Genomic DNA, 19,911 nt, shown 5'->3' with positions numbered 1-19,911 from the left:
TACAATTTATCACATAAAAAAAGGTAACTCTCAATTCCCAGGCATAATTTTAGTTGATTTGGTGATGTTTTCTAGAGATTTATATAGCAGTATAAGAGAATATATAATTTCCCATGAATTATCCACTCAAACTGTTTGATGGGAAGTTTAACATCATATGTTACCTATTAAGTTGAAAGTTCCCCAATATTTTTGACTGACTGTTGTTCAGCTTTTTGGAAGTTGGAGAATGAATAATGAATGCTCATACAGTTCTCTCTTTCTCTCTCTATATATATATTGTTAATCCTCAACCAAGAATATTTTTTCCACTGATTTTTACAAAAAGTGGAAGGGAGGGAAAGAGAGAGAAAGGAAGATCAATTTGAGACACACAAAGATTGGTTGCCTCCCCACCCGCCTCAACTGACCTGGGGATTAAAACCTGCAACCCAGGTACGTGCCCTTGATAGGAATCAAACTGTGACCATTTGGTGCATGTGCCGACACTCTAAGCCAATCAATCATTTACTGTAAAAATTGCCTCTTGCTGGAAATAAGCATTCAAGACCTAGCAAAGATTAAGTTACTTTTACAAGCATGTAGAGAGTAAAAGGGTTAGAGCAGTGATTTTCAACTAGTATCCCGTAAAAATTTTTAAGATGTGCAATATCTGACTATTTAGTCAGAGTCACTAACCTCTTTTCCCTTATGCTGTCAAATAACAAAATGACAACAGCCAACACAACAGGCATCCAGTGTGAATGAATCAAAATTATACCTATTTTTTTTTGTCAGACTGGCAAAAAATATAACTTTTTTTTTCATGTGCCACAGAATTTTAGGAATTAGTTTATGTGCGCCATGAGATGGAAAAGGTGAAAATCACTGGGTAAGATAAGTGAGCCATAGAATAGACCACTTAATTTTTTCTCTTTTGACATCCCACTCACAAGTTAAAAACAGAAAATCGTCGTTTCCTCTAATGCTTCAAAAACAGCACACTTGAAAATCCTTATGCAAATTCTCTTTGAAAATTTATTTTATTTACTTCTATTGTTTATAAAAATATATTCAAGACCCAAGAAACTACATAAAGAAGGAATTTAAAACACCAACCTTCCATTCTTATCTTCCATCTGAAGGTGGTACTGAATAGAATCTGTTGACAGTATCTTTGGGGTTCCTTCTCCCCATTTCAGCTTAAGGTTCTGGTGGCTGAAGGCAACACATTCCAGACGAGGTGGATCAGGAGGGAGGGGCTTAGTTTTTAACTTTATCATGTGGCTGAAAGGACCAGCTCCAAGGCTATTCAAGGCTTGAATTCGTATTCTAAGTGCCATATGAAAAAGAAAAGTTTAGTTTATGATTATTCTATTTACAGTGTCTCTCTGGTCTAGGCAAAAATTAACATAGTTTTTATAGTATACCTGTATGTTGTATCTGGTTGCAAATTGTCTAGAATATAGCTTGTAACCTTTCCTACTGTCAAGGGCTGTTTATCTCCAAAGTCTATGCTGTAGGCGAGGATTTCTGAACCATGGTCACAAGGCTTTTCCCAGTTTATTGCAAGGCATGTAGAAGGTGAATAATCGGGATTTTCTATATCTTCATCACTTATTTCTTGAAGACAAGTCACAATAGCAGGAACTGATGGTGGAGTCACACAGGCTACTACTTCACTGAAAGGACCTGCCCCCACAATACTCAGAGCCTACAAAGAACAGAGCCCATGGTTAACAAAGATTTGGCCATGAAAATGCTCACAAACCGTAAAGAGAGTAAGTGACAAGGCCCTTATTGCCTTTACCTGGACTCTGCAATAATAGGTAGTTGCTGGTGAAAGTCCTTTTAATTCATAACTGAGACTGGGCCCACAGTAACATATCTGCATACTTCCTTCAACTCCTCCCCACTCCAATCGATATTCAGTGACATCAGTTCCATTACTCAAAGGGACCTTTAAATTAAGAAAAGGATAAAGGTCTTAAGTTTCAACATTGATTAAACAGCTTTTGGGCAAAAATGTTCTTTACCCAAACATATAAAAAATTGGACTGCTTTTGAATTTCTTTAACCCTTTGCACTCGCTTGCTTTTTTCTCGATTCCTGCTACCGATTCCAACCGTGTCGAGTCACACTTGACATCCGAGTGCAAAAGGTTAAAACGTTAAGCAGAATTAAGACTACTCAATATTACATTTTTATTTATTAAGGCCACCTGAATTTAAGATTAGTAAAAAAATATATAACTTTGTTTTCAATTAGAAATATGATTGAATCACTTTATAAAGAGTACTTTAAGGTAAATATACTTCTAAATAATTCTATTAAGTAACAAAATGGTAGATCATATAAGGATATTTTCTGTTAAATTTCAAAGGAAACTGAAAATGTAATTGTCATTATTACACACAATAAATAAACTGGAGATAATGAGAAATAGTATTATTCTAATTCCCATGTTTGTTCTGAACATTAAGCTAGTCAGTGGCTAAATATCTCATTACTGAGACAAAACCTTAGATAAAACACAAAGCACATCATGAATAAGAATCTAAATATCTGCAATGCAAATATACCTTACTTAAATGCTTCAAAGAGAAAAAAAACTCACTTTTTACCATGTGAATTTAAGGAGACTTACTTTTTGTATAACTTATATGAGGACATAAACAGTATCTTTATTATTTTATATAAACTATTCTATTGACTAAGAAAGTAGATATAAGTCAGTGGAAAGGACAATACCTCCCAATTCACTTGTGCGCAAGTTGCAGATCTGCATGTCACTTGAGGGGGCTTGCACTGATCTGGTGGTCCAGGGGCTGTAGTAATATCACATTTTTCTGAAAATGGTCCAAACTAGAAAAACAAATGTAACCACCATTTCCATTTTCACCTACTGAGTGCATAGCTCTCTATAAAAACTCACAAATAAGTGCATAATCCCTCTCCTTCAAGACTGATTGGTCATAATATAAGTCTAAAAGCATTCACAGAAAGTAAAAAGATTTAATGATCATAGGAGTGAATATGTTGGGTATTTTAAAGTTTCATTTACTATATTTTCTTCTCCTGTCCCTTATTCCTCCATGAACTGTTTTTTTGTAAGAGGGGCATAGCATTAGGGAATTAGGTAGGTGGGATCAGTCAGAAAAAATTGTGAGGAGTGAAGAAACAGATATCAATTAACAGCATAAGAGATGGTAGGCATAAATTCTATCTTAAAATTTACAATAATTTTAGAAGGGTCTAACAGGTATATTCTTCGAAAAATACAGAAAGCAAGTATTTAAGATGATTTAGACAAATTATTACAAACCTAAAAATACAGATTAAGGATACTAGTATTAAAGTTGTGATCCCAAAATACTGCAGCCTTGTGGGGCTTTCAAGATGATGACTTATGTACGAACTGCCAACCAAGTATATAAAGTTTACGTAAGAAATTTAAAAATAAGGTTATAGCTATTTGGAGAACATATAATATAGCACAGTTCACTGAAACCTTAAATAATAGGGAGGGAAGAAGCTCAGTTTAATTTTGTGAAATTTTAATTACAGAATAGTTCAAAGAAACAGTGTTATTCAACTGAGGTAAGAAATTACTGCTTTGACCTTAGAGAACCTGCTTTAATGCAGAGAGGTTGTCATAGCTGAGTGGAGTCTGACAAACCTAAGTCTAAGGCTTATCTTTACCACTTCTTAGTTTGTGTAACTGTGGACAAGATCTGAGTCCCAGCTGCCTTAGTTGTAAAATGAGATATCACCTATATTTTGTTCATTTATGGAGTTGTACAGATATTTAGATATTAGGAAAAATCCTCACAAAACCAGAAATGCTTAAAATGTAGTTTTTTTTTCCTTAGGCAAAAAAAGAATCACAATTAGTTGTCAATGGAAAGTAAATGCTGCATATAACCAGCTCAAAGACAAATACTTCATCTTATGATCTTGTTTCTTCTCCTAAATTTACTAGTAAGTAAACCCTATTAGCACTACCTGAAAGGCAAATTTTAGCTCAGTTCAAGTCTAAAATGTCACAAATTATAAGCGGGATTTAAAAATAATGACGTTCTATAACAATTATATGATTTCACCATCTCTTATTTATCAGTATAGACTTACAGCTATAAATTGTGAAATATGGAGTCACAAATAAGAGTTGCAATTATATATGTTACATGAAACACACTGTGATTATAATTCAGTCATCACAGTCTTCCTACCCCCATTTTGTTAGCTGCGTGCAGTCTGAAGCTGTAAGTCTTTCCAGGAAGAAGGTTGCTCACTGTACATTCTATTTCAGAACCTTGGTAAACTTCTTTGGGTTCATCTTTTTCTACAGAAGACATTTCCACACTATAGCAGGAAATGGGAGATCCACCATCAACCAGAGGGGGTCCTAAAGGTGGAAAGATTTGTGCAACTTAACAAGAGGAATATACTCAGTATTAACTTAATTATAATTTGTTACCAAAATGGAAATTACCCCATCGTAATTGTATTTCTTTTGCTTTGGGTCTACCCTGTAATCTGGGAGGGAGGCATGGGCCAGGAGGCACAGCTGGAGTCTGCACAAGTAAAGTTTCAGATACCTGCCAAAACAAAAGCAAAAACAAAACAAAAATGCCCCAAACTAAATAGTGAGATTGCTTTGGTTAAAGAAAAATAACATAAACACAAAGATTGTACCAAATTTGAAATTATACTTGACTACTGACTGAAAATAAAGTTCTGAATAAAATCAAACCTTATAAAATCAAGAGCAAGTAATTAAAACTAAAATTTTATATACACAAATAAAGACACTGAATACTATATACAAAATAAGTTACCAAAACAAAAAGAAAAGCTCTTCCTTTTCTTTTTTTCATAAATAAAAAACAAAACAAAACAAAAAAGAGAAAAAGAAAACACGAAAAAAAAAAAAAGAAATAAAAACCAAAAACCCTTACATCCAACACAACCTAATGGACATTGTTTTTGACCCTGTCCAAAGGAACCGCAAATCTCTTCTTAAGGAAGGATGTTTTAACATTCTGTGAATGCAATTTACCATGTTTTCAGGAGATTTAGACTATTTTGGCCATTCTACTGCATACTGTATTTTTCACCTATTTATTAATTTAAAAAAGCGATTTTCTTCTTCCTTTCCACCTAAAAATAATTTAAAAAATTAGATAAGTTTTTCCAAGTATCTGTCATCTTTCCAGGTGTTTGGTATTATTTTTAGCTTCTATGCCATTTTTTAAAAAGAAGTCTTTTAGTTTTATTTTAAAAGACATTTTCTTAAAAACACTGACACAAACCCAGTGCCATATATGCCTTATCTGCACTGTATTAAGGTTTACACTTAACTTTCTTTCCAAAAATAAATAAAATATTTGGTCATCACCTTATTCAGAAATGTATCCTATATAAGAATGCTATGTTGTATTAGAAAAATAGCTTTTTTTTGGGGGGGGGGGAGGGAGTAGGAGGTGTTTTTTTTTTTAATCTAGGAAGATTTTCTTATTAGAGAAAATGAAGCAACTGTATCCCAAATCAGTTGGGCAGGACTTGCATGCAGTTTCAGAATACTTGCATTTTCAACAATTCATTTTTTAAAAGTACTTTTACTACATTAAATTCCATTTGAAATATAGTAACAATTATGAATGCTCTAAGAAACCACTCTTGGTTAAATTCATTAAAAAGAAAAAAATTACTCCCATTAAAAAACATACTTTTGAATACTGGCCGTTGTGGCTCGGTTGGTTGAGTGTCGTTCCATGCATGGGAAGGTTTCAGGTTTGATTCCTAGACAGGGCACATACCTAGGTTGCAGGATTGATCCCCAGTTGGGCACATATGGGAGGCAACCAATCAGTGTATCTCTCTCACATTGATGTTTCCCTTTCCTTCTCTTCCTCCCTCTCTAAAATAAATTAAACAAACAAAAATCCTTGTACTTTTTCAGAACATTACATATATCTCATATATAGTCAATGGTACATTTTAAAGTTCATTTTGGCTATTGGGTCTCTAATAATAAAAACAAATACCACAAATAAGTAAATATTATAACATTTACTTAATAAATATTAAACAGTAAATGACATTTTATGGTTTATCCTGGTAATTTATGGAGCAATAAATCAGTTTATAATTATTTTATTTCTATTTGTTATGTATGGTTATTGAGCAACATACTAAATTTTATCTTTTTTTAAAAAAATATTTTTATTGATTTCAGAGAGGAAGGAAGAGGGAAAGAGAGATAGAAACATCAATGATGTGAGAGAATCATTGATTGGCTGCCTCCTGCATTCCCCCTACTGGGGATCAAGCCTGCAACCCCAGCATGTGCCTTTGACTGGAATCGGACCTGGGACCCTTCAGTCCGCAGGCTGACGTGCTATCCACTGAGCCAAATTGGCTAGGGCATAAAATTTATCTTTATAAAATTTTCTGCAATGTTTTCATATATTTGTTTTTCCAAAGTTAAACACCAAGCAGAAAACAGATATTCACTGAATACAGAATAGTCTGGCCACTATAAAATTAACTATCTGGTGACAGAAATTACTCTTATACATGTATAAATACATTTTAATATTTGAAGTATCATCTGGTAATCTCATTTAATTTGACCAAACATGAAAAAAAAATCTCTCTATAAATATTACCGCACTCTGTCCTCCATCACTGATGCAGTAAACTCGTAAACGATAGAAACAGCCTGGACTTAGTCGATCACAAAGATGTTCCCTAGTAGCTCCACTGTATATCATATCCCATTTGTTTCCTGTAAGGTGAAGAATTATGTTCAATCAGCTCCAAGGTAATGTTTAACGTTTTGGTATCATGGACACGGCAGGTATCCTAGCTTCACTAAATAAGTGTTTATGTAATTTGTCAGAAACAATTTAAGCTTGTTGCGAGTTTCCTGGAAATGATCTAATTTTCTTTATGTGTGTAGCTTCCTAGACAAATTTTGCATGGCTTTGTTGAAGGGAAATATCTCTGTAACTCTGTACAGACTTTGGCTGAGATTGATAATTTGCTTTTCATTAAGCATTTTAAATGTGTTTACTGGTCCAGTAATAACATTATAACACACAAAGTTATAACATTATGCCACAGGAAGTTTAGTCTTAATTAAAAGACATCCTTATTTTTTTGCAGGCAATAGGTCATTTCAAGAAATAAAGATTGTTAAATGTGTCATTCAAGAATAAAGTTCAGTAGGCATAAAATTTCTTATTAAAATTAGTATAATGTAAGGTAACTAAATTTTAGAAGATAAATTCTCTGGTACATCTGGGTATAATCTAACTGAATAAACTAATTTCAGAAGAGTTTAGGTACACTGGACTTGAGCAATGCAAACAAACAAAAAAATAAAAAAATGTAAATGAAATCATTTAAGTATACAGCACTCTCACATTTGATTTGCTATATTTCTGGAGATTACAACTTAAAGTGGTTTGTAACATGCAAAATCCTAATTGCTACAAAGGAAAAAAAATCAAGAGGAAAGAAAAGAGATCATATAGAACTAGAGGTCCGGTGCACAAAATTTGTGCACTTGGGTGCGGCGGGAGTCCCTCAGCCCAGCCTGGGCCCTCTTGCAGTCTGGGAGCCCTTGGGGGATGTCCGCTGTAGTGGTGTCCCACCACCGCTGCATTCGCCAGCCGTGAGCCTGGCTTCTGGCTGAGCGGCGCTCCCCCCAGAGCAAGTGCACTTACTACCAGGGGGCAGCTCGTGCGTTGAGCATCTGCCCCCTGGTGGTCAGTGTGCATCATAGCGACCAGTCATTCTGCTGTTCGGCTGATTTGCATATTAGCCTTTGATTATATAGCATGTGAAGTCATGAACAGATGTAGACTGACTGGTATAAACCTATTATGTTTTAATAGTTATTCTTACCATTAGAACCTTCTGCCATCTCCACTATATATTTACTGATGGATGCCCCTCCATTGTCTTTTGGTGGGTCTATCCAAAGAAACAAAAGTAGTATTAGGCAAAGTACATGCAATTTAAAATGACAGAAAATCCTAATAAACATAATATCAAATCTAGGATTGCTTAAAAAGAAATCACCTACAATGTTGTTGTTTTTTATTGATATCAGCAACTCATTAATCTATTGTTTTTGCATTAAGTAGTATATAAGCAGGTATTTAATAAATATTTGTTTTAAATGAATAAGTGATTTTCATTTCTCATGAGAGCCAGGATGTCCTAGGTGACATTAACTATAAGTTTAGCAATCTTCCTTTTACACAGTGCTGCCCCTGCTAATAGTTCTACAGTAGACACCAAATTCTTCGTGAATCAAATCTGAACTTAGTATGTGTGAGTACATACATAGCTGTTCACAAAAAAGATCCTCAAACCATGACTCTCACATTTCCTATTAAACTTGCTCTAGCTAACATATTTACTTAAGTATTTTAAAAATTATCTTACTATTCAAATCATTTTAATCAAATATAGAAGTAAAGACGTACAAATATGCATAAAATCTTACCCCAAGTTATTTTAAAACTGTGTGAATGTATCTTTCCTTTAACTGAAGGCTTTATGGGTACTCCTGGTTTATCAGGGCATGTAGTGAATTCTACTATTTCACTTGGATTACTTTTACCTTCTGAGTTGTAAGCAATAACCTATGATGAGATACAAAAACATAAAATAATGTTTGACACAATGATACTGGCTTAATGAACAAAGTGATGAGAGACATAAAAGCTCAATCAAGTGATAAAAATTTTCACACTGTGATAAGCCATTAGGCTTATTTATGTCTTTGATAGGGACTAAGAATATAAAAAGAGTCTTCAGTCCTAGAAGTATTCAGTGTAAATCTAACATTCTGATACTAAGCAAGAATCATCACAAGAACAAGATATAATCTGATGATACTTGATGGGCTTTAAGCTTGTTTTTACTTATTCTTTCAATATTCTACAGGGGTGTAATAAGATGTCCACAAATTCTTTGAATATACTTTTCTCAAAAAACAAAGGCTAATTCCTCTTCCCTCTGACTGTACTTAATGGCTTACTTCTAACAAACCAAATGTAAAAAATATGGTAGTCTGTGTAGCATCCCTACGGGAAGCTTATGTGGTGAAGAACTGGGAGTAACTGAGAGAGGAATTTAGGGCTCCTGGCAACAACCACTGGAGTGAACTTGGAAGCAATTCCTCCAGCCCCAGTCAAGCCTTCAGATGACTGCAACCCCAGCTGACCTCTTGAGAGCAACCTCATAGAGACCCTGCATCAGAAACACCCAACTAAACTGGTCCTGAACTCCTGACCTTAGAGACCATTTGTTTTTTCAAGCTAAGTTGTACAGCAATAGATATAATTCATATCTGGGTATTATTATATTTGACTTTAGCAATTTAAATATATTTCTATTTTGACCTATCTCTTCTACTGAACTTAAAGCTCCTCAAGTCCAGTATCAAACTTGATATGATTTTCTCTTTTCCAAATCTGCTCCATTCTCTGTTTTTCCTCATTAGTGAAAAGCACTTGCTCAAGTAAAAAATCTAGGAGAATCTTTGATTCTTTGCTCTCTAAATGTACATATCAAATCTATAGTAGTTCCACCCCACCTCCCTTATCTGTAGTTTCACTTACCACAGTTTCACTGACCTGTGGTCAACTGCAGTCTGAAAACATTAAATGGAAAATTCCAGAAATAAACAATTCATAAGTTTTAAATTGTGACTGTTCTGAGGAGCGTGATCAAATCTTGCACTGTCCTACTGCAGCTGGACCAGGACATGAATTATCCATTTGTCCAACGCATCCACAATGTATACATACTGCCCACCTGTTAAGTCACTTAGCTGCCCTCTTGGTTATCAGAGTGGGGAGGAGTGAAGAAGAGAGGGGGAGAGAGAGATAATGCACATGTGTCTCACAGCACATTTACCTGACTTTTATTACAGTAAATTGTTATAATGGTTCTATTTTATAATTAGTTATTAATCGCTTATTGTGCCCAATTTATAAGTTAAACTTTATCATAGGAATGTATGTATAGAAAAAAAGTATATATAGGATTGGTACTATTTGCATTTTCAGGCATCCACTGGGGGTCTTGGAATATATCCCCCACAGATAAGGGGGGAGGGGGGAATACTGTATCAGTAAATACTGTCAACTTCCTCTACTTTTCTGTTTTTTACTACTACCACCACCTTAGTCAATGCCTCCTTTATCCTATCATTTCAGAATGACTACATTATACCACCAACTAGTTTCCAGCTTCCATTCCTTCCCTCAACCCCATTTACTTTCTATACTTCAGCCAGTGGGACTTTATCACTTTTCAGCTTAGAACCCGTCAATGGCTTATCTTACTCAGAATAAAATCTAAATTCCTTATTATGGCCTATGTGATTTTACCTCTGACTACCTCCACTTTAGGACCTTTTGCAGTAGCAATTATTCCCCCTACCTGGAATGTTCTTTCTGATCTTGGCATGCTACCTCCTTCTTTCTATTTGTATATGTTCAAATGTCATTTCTGAGAAGACTTCCTTGACTACCAAGTAATTGCCATGTCATCCTATTTTAGTTAACTTATAACTATCTGATATTTGTTTGCTTATTCATTTCTATTGCCTCCACTAGAATATTAGTTATTTTGATCACTGTTGTATTCGTAGTTTTTAGAACAGTGCTTATCATAGAGTAGATGCTCAATAATTATTGAGTGATTCATAGACAGGGACCATTATGACATGCCATGACACTATAGATGAGGATCTAAATAAATCTACTACCCCAAATAACTCATGCAGCCTATGAGAACTCAGTAAAATTTAGTCTAATTGCTCAATTTTGCTCAGTCCTCCCACAGATACATTTTTAGGATGTCTCTTCACTCTGCTGCTATACAATTTAGACTACAAAGGGGATCAAAACACTTCCCAATATGGTATAGAATGTCTACTAAAACCTAATAACTAGAGAAAACTTTAACAATAAGAACAGGCCCTGGATGGTGTGGCTCAGTTGGTGGAAGTGTCATCCCATATACCCAAAGGTCACGGGTTCAATTCCCGGTCAGGGCACATACCCAGGCTTTGGGTTTGGTCCCCAGTTGGGGTGTGTATCCAAGGCAACTGGCTGATGTTTCTCTCTCTCTCTCTCTCTGCCCCCCCCGCCCCCCTTTCTCCCTCTCTAAAATCAATAAGAACATATCCTCAGGTGAAGATTTAAAAAAGAAAAAAAAGAACAGAGTGCCTAAAGACCATAAAGATTCACTAATTATGTTTTTAAAGGTATATAATATTTCATCATTGACTCCTTTTACTTCAGTTAGTCATAAATGTATCTATATATATAAAAGCCAAGCGACCGGAACGACTGGTCACTATGACATGCACTGCAGTGGCCAATTGGCCTGATCGGGGCCCCGATCAGCCCCCCTCAACCTCCCACGGCCCCTCCCCCAGGCCAGCCCTGCCCCTGATAGGGGCAGGTGGCTGGATCCCACCTGTGCACAAAAGCTATAAGGTTATCTCAGCCCATCCCAATTTTACAAATAATCAACACATTCATTTAGTGCCCACCATAGAGGGAGCATGGTGCTAAAAATTCTAGGTGTGGTGCACACCTTACCTTAATTATAGTCTTTATGCAAAAGACAGGCAATATGCATATCAAAATAATTATGAAAAAAAAAAAAAGATGACTATGGCTTAAAAATTGATTCAGGAATTCTTTGAAAAGGATATGGGGCATTAGTGAAAGGGGACTATCGATGAGGATTTAAATAAATCTACTATTGGGTAAGACAAAACAGAAAACCCTGAGTATAAGAGCAAAAGTGAACAGCAAATAGAGAGCTCTGCTCAGGAAAAGATGAGTCATCAATCTGGTAAGGTGGCCTGTTCATGTAAGGAATAAAAAGCAGTACATTTAAAAAACTGAATTGGTCAGAATAATAAAAAAAAAACACACACCACCACCTATGCCAAACTAAGGAAACTGTTTTTTAGAGGGAAAGCTGTTTCAGAAAGGTTAATGTAGCTATAAAATAAAACTTGGATTAGAAGGCAAGAGACTAGCCTGAAAGCAATATAGAACAGGTCTGGAGATTTAGTATTCTTCAAGACAGAAATGACAGAGGAGAAAGGAAGGCAGACAAGATGAGAAAAAAGGAAGGGAACATGACTATGTACTGTCATAGATGCTTATATATAAGTACATTTCAAGGATGAAAGATCAGAGAAGTTAATAGATCCAGATACTGTTTTGCTTTTCTTCATTCATGAAAAAGCCTAAAAAAAAAAAAAGGTAACAAGTTGAAGTGAAAGTATCTAAGGCAGTGGTTCTCAACCTTTCTAATGCCGTGACCCTTTAATGCAGTTCCTCATGTTGTGGTGACCCCCAACCATAAAATTATTTTCGTGGCTACTTCATAACTGTAATTTTGAAACAGTTTTGAATATAAATTGGTGATTTTTTTATAGTGAATTAGTAAGGAATTTAACTCCTACTTGTATGTATACATTTTTGTCTCTATGTTGCAATAACACCATGCTGTTACATGGTAGTAGAATTCTAAGAATTTTAATAAATTTACTAAATTATGAAGACACTGACAACTTGCTCAGAAGTTCTGTTGATAAACATTATTGAAGCAAAAATACAATTTAGTATAATCATCAGAGGAAAACTGGAATATATATACTTCTCAGGTATTTTATAATTCCTACTAAAGGCCCAATGCACGAAGATTCGTGCAAGGATGGGCCTTCTTTCCCCTGGCTGCCAGCATTGCCTTCACTCCGGCCTGAGCTGCCTTTTCGCTCTGGCCCAGAGCCGCCTTTCTGCCTTCCCACGCTGCCCAGAGGCCTGGAGCGGCTGGGGCGGTGCAGAACACAAGCATCCTGCCCCGCTCCCAGCTGCTCGGTGCCTGCGTATGCAAAGTAACCCGCCATCTTTGTTGGGTTAATTTGTATACTCACTCCTGACTGGCTGGTGGGTGTCGTGAAGGTACGGTCAATTTGTATCTTACTCTTTTATTAGTGTAGATAAATATGAAAACTATTTAGAAATTAAAATAATCCAGTGTTACTATAAGTTCTGAAAATGAAGCTAATATATAAAGCAAAGTATAACAGATATAATTATGCCCTGCATAATCAAATTTACCATTATCATTAAAATGTTCTTCTAAAGTTCTTAAGGAGTAATACATTTAGTTTAGATCTTTTAACCCTTTGCACTCGCTTGCTTTTTTCTCGATCCCTTTATTCTAATGCTAACCTAAATTTAGTCACACTCGACATCCGAGTGCAAAAGGTTCAAGTTAAAACAATTTATAGTGCCTTTTATCATTTATTTGAAATGATTTGATTAAACAAGAACTATAGAAAAAACTCAAATGCTGAGTTTATCAACTAATAGTATCCTGGTATATTTTTGTGGAAACTTCTGCACAAAAATGTAGGCTGGTTTACATTAACTGGTATGTTAATGCAATCACTGTCTGCCAAGAAATAATGATATATAACATGGACCAAGTCAGAGCTAAAATATATCCAATAATTTTCAAAGCTTGCTACTGTCTCAAGTGAGCAAGAATTAATATGTAGGGTCTCCATGCCTCCGTAAGCAAGAATAACATGCAGAGTATTCTCTGCCTTTCTTCCAAAATAATTCAGTCCAAAATCAACAGATGGACTAAACAAGGCAAGTACTTGTGGACAGAAGTGGAGGCAGTAGCATTTGCCCAGTAGGAACTCAAGCACCCTGAAGGGAAGAGTATAAGGGAAAGGGGAAGAGTTTGATCCAATCCTATATAATAAAAGACTAGGTGGCATCGCGTGACGTTGTCACAAGATGGCCACCACAAGATGGTCACCACAAGATGGCCGGCAGGGGAGGGCAGTTGGGCCGGCAGGGGAGGGCAGTTGGGGGCGATCATACCTGCAGAGGAGGGCAGTTGGGGGCGACCGGGCTGGTAGGGGAGGGCAGTTGGGGGTGACCAGGACTGCAGGGGAGGGCAGTTGGAGGGACCAGGCCGGCAAGGGAGGGTAGTTGGGGGCAACGAGGCCAGCAAGGGAGGGCAGTTGGGGGCCATCAGGCCGGCAGGGGAGGGCAGTTGGGGGTGACCAGGCCTGCAGGGCAGGGAAGTTGGGGGCGATCAGGCCAGCAGGGGAGTGGTTAGGGGTCGGCCTGGCTGGCAGGCAGAAGTGGATAGGGGCAATCAGGCAGGCAGGCAGGCAGGCAGGCAGGCGAGTGGTTAGGAGCCAGCAGTCACTGATTGTAAGAGGGATGTCTGACTGCCGGTTTAGGCCCGATCCCTAAGTCAGACATCCCCCAAGGGGTCCCAGATTGGAGAGGGTGCAGGTGGGGCTGAGGGACACCCCCTCCCCATGCACGAATTTTGTGCACCGGGCCTCTAGTAATAAAATAAAAAAAATCACCACTTAGCAATGCTTAATCATAGCAATGATTCAAGCAAGATTTATTAATGGGTGTTAAAACTATGGGTTAAAGTTTGATGAGGAACAAGATGTTTACATAGTATTTACAAAATCTATATAATAAAGAGGTAATATGCTAATTAGTCCTAACGGTGTCACAGTCACAACCAGGCTGCGCACACACAGGAGCTGGTGGATGGGGACGGGGGTGGGGACTTGCGCCACAGGGACATAAGGCTGCCGTAGGGGGGCAGCCGCCCTGGCAAAGGCGCATGCAAGCCTCTGGCGCCACCCGGCCCTGAAGGGGGGCGTCAGGACGGGCCATGGCAGCACTGCCCGGCCCAGAGGGGGGCGTCAGGACAGGGGCAGGGCCTCAGCGGAGAGCTCTCAGCACTCCTGCACCGGGGTCTGAAGGCGCGGAGAGAAAGGGAGAGCACATAGGCAGTTAGGGGGTTTAGGCCAGGAGGGGAGAGCAGATAGGCAGTTAGGGGGATCAGGCCAGGAGGGGAGAACAGATAGGCATTAGGAGGATCAGGCCAGGAGGGGAGAGCAGATAGGCAGTTAGGGGGATCAGACCAGGAGGGGAGAGCAGTTAGGGGCATCAGGCAGGCAGGTGAGTACTTAGGAGCAGTGGTTCTGGATTGTGAGAGGGATCCCAGATTGGAGAGGGTGCAGGCCAGGCTGAGGGACCTCCCACCCCCCATGCACGAATTTTGTGCACCAGGCCAGTGGTACTTATTATAAAGGAAAAAAGAACAACTTTACAGTGAAGAAATATGGTAGATATCACCTTCTCCAAGTGAGTGTCAGTAATGGAATGAACTGAAATTGTGTACCACTTGATATGATGCACTACAAAAAAAGTAACATTACTTTGCCTAATATCCCTCTCAAAAATCGTATTCTGATTATGTTTAAAAACATGCACATTTAAAAAAAATATCTGTTCACATTTACATGAGTCCCATAAAACATTAAAACTCTTTTGAATTTAAATATAGTAGTTCCCCTTACCTGTGGGGGATAAGTTCCAAGACCCCCAGTAGATGCCTGAAACTGGGGTATTACTGAATCCTCTATATACTATGTTCTTTACATACATAACTATGATAAAGTTTAACTTATAAATTAGGCACAGTAAGCAAGTGTTATTAAAACAACTAATAATAAAAACAGAACATTATAACAACATACTATAATAAAAGTTGTGTGAATGTGGTCACTTGTTTCAGAGGATCCCTTGCTCAAGTCTCCCAATAAGCTCCATACTTTCTGGCACAACCTGTTGCCAATAAGTGGAACACGTTTTCTGTTCATGTCTTCACACACTGTGCCTGTAACTTCCACTGTTTAAGGTGTGACAGTAAAACTAGCATGAATTTCTTTTTTCTTCTTCACAATTTTAGTATCATCATGATACTAAGAATAGTGTGCAATTTAAAGTTTATTAATTATTTCCTTCTGGAGATTCTCATTTAATACTTTCAGATTTCCGTTGACCATCAGTAACTGAAACCATGGAAAGTAAAACTGCAGATAAGGGAGATGGGACTACTGTACATAATGTTTGAGAAGCACTATTATAGAGTAAGAAAGTAAAACAAAGCACATTAGAAAAGGCCAAAATTATTTAAGATTTTAAAACCAAAGGAGTGAAGTATATACTTGGCTTTAAAACCAAGGAATAAAAAGAACAACAAATAAATCTTTTAGGGGGTTTCCAAAGCTTACCTTAAATTTATACTTTGTACTACGTCTGAGATTTTTCACTGTGTAAGTAAGATCTTCTCCATCATATTTAGGCTTAAAACCATATCCCTGTAAAGGGAAAAAAACAAACCTTCATTAGATGTCTAACAGCAGAAATACGGGGAATAATGAATATGTGAAAAGACCCAGGTTTTCTTCATCTTCACCTATGTGCTATGTGATCAATGCTATTTAGTGTAATTCTCACATTGCGGTTTCTAACTTGAGTGGACAGGTCCAGAAATGCTACTAACAAATGTAGAAGGATGAAGGAGACCACTTATTCTCAGTAAAAAGAGTATCCAAGAGAAAATTTTTTACTGAGGGAAGAGTGAGAGCCAATGGTAACTTGACTATCAGTAACCTTATCTCTAGAACAGAAATTTCCCAGACAGATGTTCTAAGAGCTAAACACAACTATAACTAACGGATTTAAGTTGCCCTGAACACATAGTTGTGTTTAGGTGAATAAATGGACGGTTGGTTGTCCTGGTAGGTAGGAATGTCACTTAGGTTTGGGATTGCTATTTATAGCCCCAGTGACAATGCTTCATTATTTTTCCAATGCTATTTTTAACGTTTTAAAACTGAGATATAATATATGTACCCAAAAATTCCCATTTTCAAGTATGAAATTCAATGGTTTATAGTATATTCACAAGGTTGTGAATCAGTTAATACCTCACTTATAACCATCACTTAATACCTAATTCCAGAATAGAGCCTGTACTTGATTATTGGTTAGTAGTCACTTCCCCTCTTTTCTCATCTATTAATATACGTTGTCTTTACAGATTTGCCTATATCCATACAAATTAAATAACATAGTATGTGGCCTTTTGTGACAGAATTCTTTGACTTAGTACAATGTTTTCAAGATTCACTTAATGTTGTGGCATGTGTCAGTACTTCATTCCTTTATATGGTCGAATGATATTCCATTGTATAGCTATATCACATTTTGTTTATCCATTCAGCAGTTGATGGACATTTGGGTTGTTCCCACTTTTTGACTATTATGAATGATGCTATGAAAATTCATGTAGAAATTTTTGTACGAACATGTGTTTTCAATTCTCCTGGATATACACTTAGGAATAAACCAATGCTATTTTTTATTCATATTGTTTCAAAGTAGCTCTAAAAGGCTATGGAATTATATAGAACTAGTACAGGACAGCCTAACTCTTATTCAGCTTGATTCTAGTTCACAGAAGATGAACCAGTAGAAACTAGATTTAGGTTGTACTATAGAATCTCATGTGAGGTTCTTTAAGTCTCCCATGGCACTTGGGAAAGCAGTGTATAAACACAGTTGGAGAAGGCAGACATATTATTTCCTTGTCTTTTAGAGTTGCTTAGTTTAGAAGGCTGGGTGATCTTCCCTTCTCTTTATTTCCCCCAAAACATATATATTTGACATATACTTTGTTATTCCCAGGCACAAATATATATACAAAAACATAAAAAACAAAACTCATTCTTACACATCAAGAAAAATAAAGACTGAATTCTCCCTCACTCCCAATACCTCCAAAATATAACCAAAGATTCAAAAGATTTGGGGAAGGATCTAACTATTGAGGCAATATGTACAGTATTTAGGATTAATACCACACTGAAATGTTTTAAATACCCCATTTAAAATACTATTCATACTCACTGAAGTTTCATCCTCCATCTCTAAAATGTAAGAAATTCCTTCATCTGATGGTGTTCCTGAGGGTTTACGCCATTGTAAGGATAACCAAGTAACGCCAGCCTTAGTTAATATAGGACTTGCTGGCATAGAAGGGGCACAGCCTGAGGTGTAATATAAAACTTCTTCACTAAAACCACTGTTGAAACAAATGAAATTTGTTTAAGAAGAAATGAGAAAAAGTTATTTTTATAAAGAACTTTTGATAAATGACATTTTTGATAACTAGTTATAATTTAAATAATATATCTTAAATTTGGTAATATCTTTACAGTAACCAAGTCAAATACCTAAAAATAAATTAGCATTCTTTTAAAACTGCAGTTTATGCAACTAACACATTATCTTATAGCTTTTAATACAACTATATCAACAAAAAGATAAAAAAGCAGAATTTTAGCAGATAATTTGGACTGTAAGTAATTTATACAAATAAAGTTGACTGGATAAGCTAAAATATCTACATTAAAGTGTATTTACCTTGTGCCATACTCATTTTTGGCTGATAGTCTAAATTTACATCCCATTGCTGGTGACAGTTTAGTAATTTTAAATTGCTTCTGTGAGCCCATGTAACACTGACAAAATTCTCCATTTCCTTTTCCCTAAAAGAAATGGCTAATTATTACATATCAGATACATTATTGTAGATAGATAAATCCACATCAATTCCTACTTGATAGTAACATATTAACTATCATACACTGAAAGTCATTTTTTGTTGTTGTTGTTGTTAATCCGTACCCGAGGACATTTTCCCACTGATTTTTAGAGAGAGTGGAAGGGAGGGGGAGAGACAGAGAAACATTGATGTGAGAGAGACACATCAATTGGTTGTCTCCCGCCTGTGCCCTGATCAGGGCCGGGGACTGAGCCTGCAACTGAGGTACATGCCCTTGATCGGAATCGAATCCTTGACCTTTCAGTTTATGGGCCAATGTTCTATCTACTGAGCCAAACTGGCAAGGCCAAAAGTCATCTTAATTACCTGCATGTCATGGATCTCAAGAGAAATGATGAGATCACACACATCTTTTATATGATAGTTACTCTTTGTTAAATGCAGAATTCAAAAATTGGAGAATAGGTATCTTTGTATAACTTCTTGAACTAAGTGCCTATTTTAGCTATGCTAAACCTCTGGCTTTAACAAAAGAAACTCTTTCCAGGTATGGACCCATAATCTCAAGGGGGGGATTGGCAGTGGTGGCAACAGTGATCCCTGATCTGCACCACTGGTGGTGTTCCTCAGCCCATGAAAAGTGCTATGCAAAGTTTTAAGAAAATGTCCATACACATCTTCAGACCTCCACCTAGATAGCTACTAAGCTTTTTTAAAATAAAGATTTTGGAGCTGCTACTGCTTAGATTTAACAATGAAAGAGTATAAGCAGAAAAGAAAAAGGAGTATAAGGGAAAGAGAAAAGTCTGCAGGTCAGGAAAACAAAAGAGTTTTAGAAATTTAGGGTGCTACATAAAAAGGACTAGGTTCTCATTCTCCACCCATTTTTGTTATTGTGTCAGTAGAGGTAAAGGGTGGTTAGAGTAACTTCTGCTTCAAAGAAAACCTTTAGTCTTTGTCAGTCTGCTTTACTGAACTCTTGTTAGTTTTAATAGCGTTTATAGTTAATTCTACTGAGTTGTCTAAACAGAAAATCATATCATCTCTAAATAATGATAATTGTACTCCCCAGGCTAGCCACCATGGTTATACTTCTTGTTTTGGTTCCAAATCATACTGCATTAACTATAACTTCCAGAATAATGTTAAATAAAGGTGGGGATAACAGGCAACTTTCACTTGTTTCTGATGTAACCAGAATGCTTTCATTGTTTAGTGATGGTATTTTGCTTAATACAAAAATAACTATCAAATTAGGAATTACCTTTCAAGTCCTAATTTGTTTTGAATTTTAACTGAAATGGGTGCTAAATTTTTATCAACTACCTTTTCATAATTTGTCAAGATGCTAGAGTTTTTCTTCTAAATTGCTATCTTATAGTAATAGGCTTTCTAATTCTGAATTCT

General features: G+C 36.6%; 1 protein-coding gene across 4 annotated transcripts in view; it reads right to left on the bottom strand.

Annotated features, from left to right (window-relative positions):
• The window catches only part of FNDC3A (fibronectin type III domain containing 3A), a 254,406-nt gene that overhangs the window by 14,863 nt on the left and 219,632 nt on the right, over window positions 1-19,911 (bottom strand). For all 4 annotated transcript variants that reach the window (XM_079778647.1, XM_079778645.1, XM_079778646.1 and 1 more), the window contains 12 exons: window positions 18,363-18,487; window positions 17,847-18,021; window positions 16,166-16,252; window positions 8,504-8,642; window positions 7,897-7,965; window positions 6,654-6,772; window positions 4,475-4,580; window positions 4,212-4,387; window positions 2,731-2,844; window positions 1,790-1,939; window positions 1,410-1,693; window positions 1,099-1,311 (listed from right to left, as the gene is read on the bottom strand). In XM_079778647.1, coding sequence (XP_079634773.1) covers window positions 1,099-1,311; window positions 1,410-1,693; window positions 1,790-1,939; window positions 2,731-2,844; window positions 4,212-4,387; window positions 4,475-4,580; window positions 6,654-6,772; window positions 7,897-7,965; window positions 8,504-8,642; window positions 16,166-16,252; window positions 17,847-18,021; window positions 18,363-18,487 — 1,757 coding nt within the window. The remainder of the gene's footprint in view (window positions 1-1,098; window positions 1,312-1,409; window positions 1,694-1,789; window positions 1,940-2,730; window positions 2,845-4,211; window positions 4,388-4,474; window positions 4,581-6,653; window positions 6,773-7,896; window positions 7,966-8,503; window positions 8,643-16,165; window positions 16,253-17,846; window positions 18,022-18,362; window positions 18,488-19,911) is intronic.

Source organism: Cnephaeus nilssonii (genome assembly GCF_951640355.1).
Source record: "Cnephaeus nilssonii genome assembly, chromosome: 8".
In the NCBI taxonomy this organism is placed as follows: domain Eukaryota; kingdom Metazoa; phylum Chordata; class Mammalia; order Chiroptera; family Vespertilionidae; genus Cnephaeus; species Cnephaeus nilssonii.
This window is presented reverse-complemented; position numbering and strand designations above follow the sequence as displayed.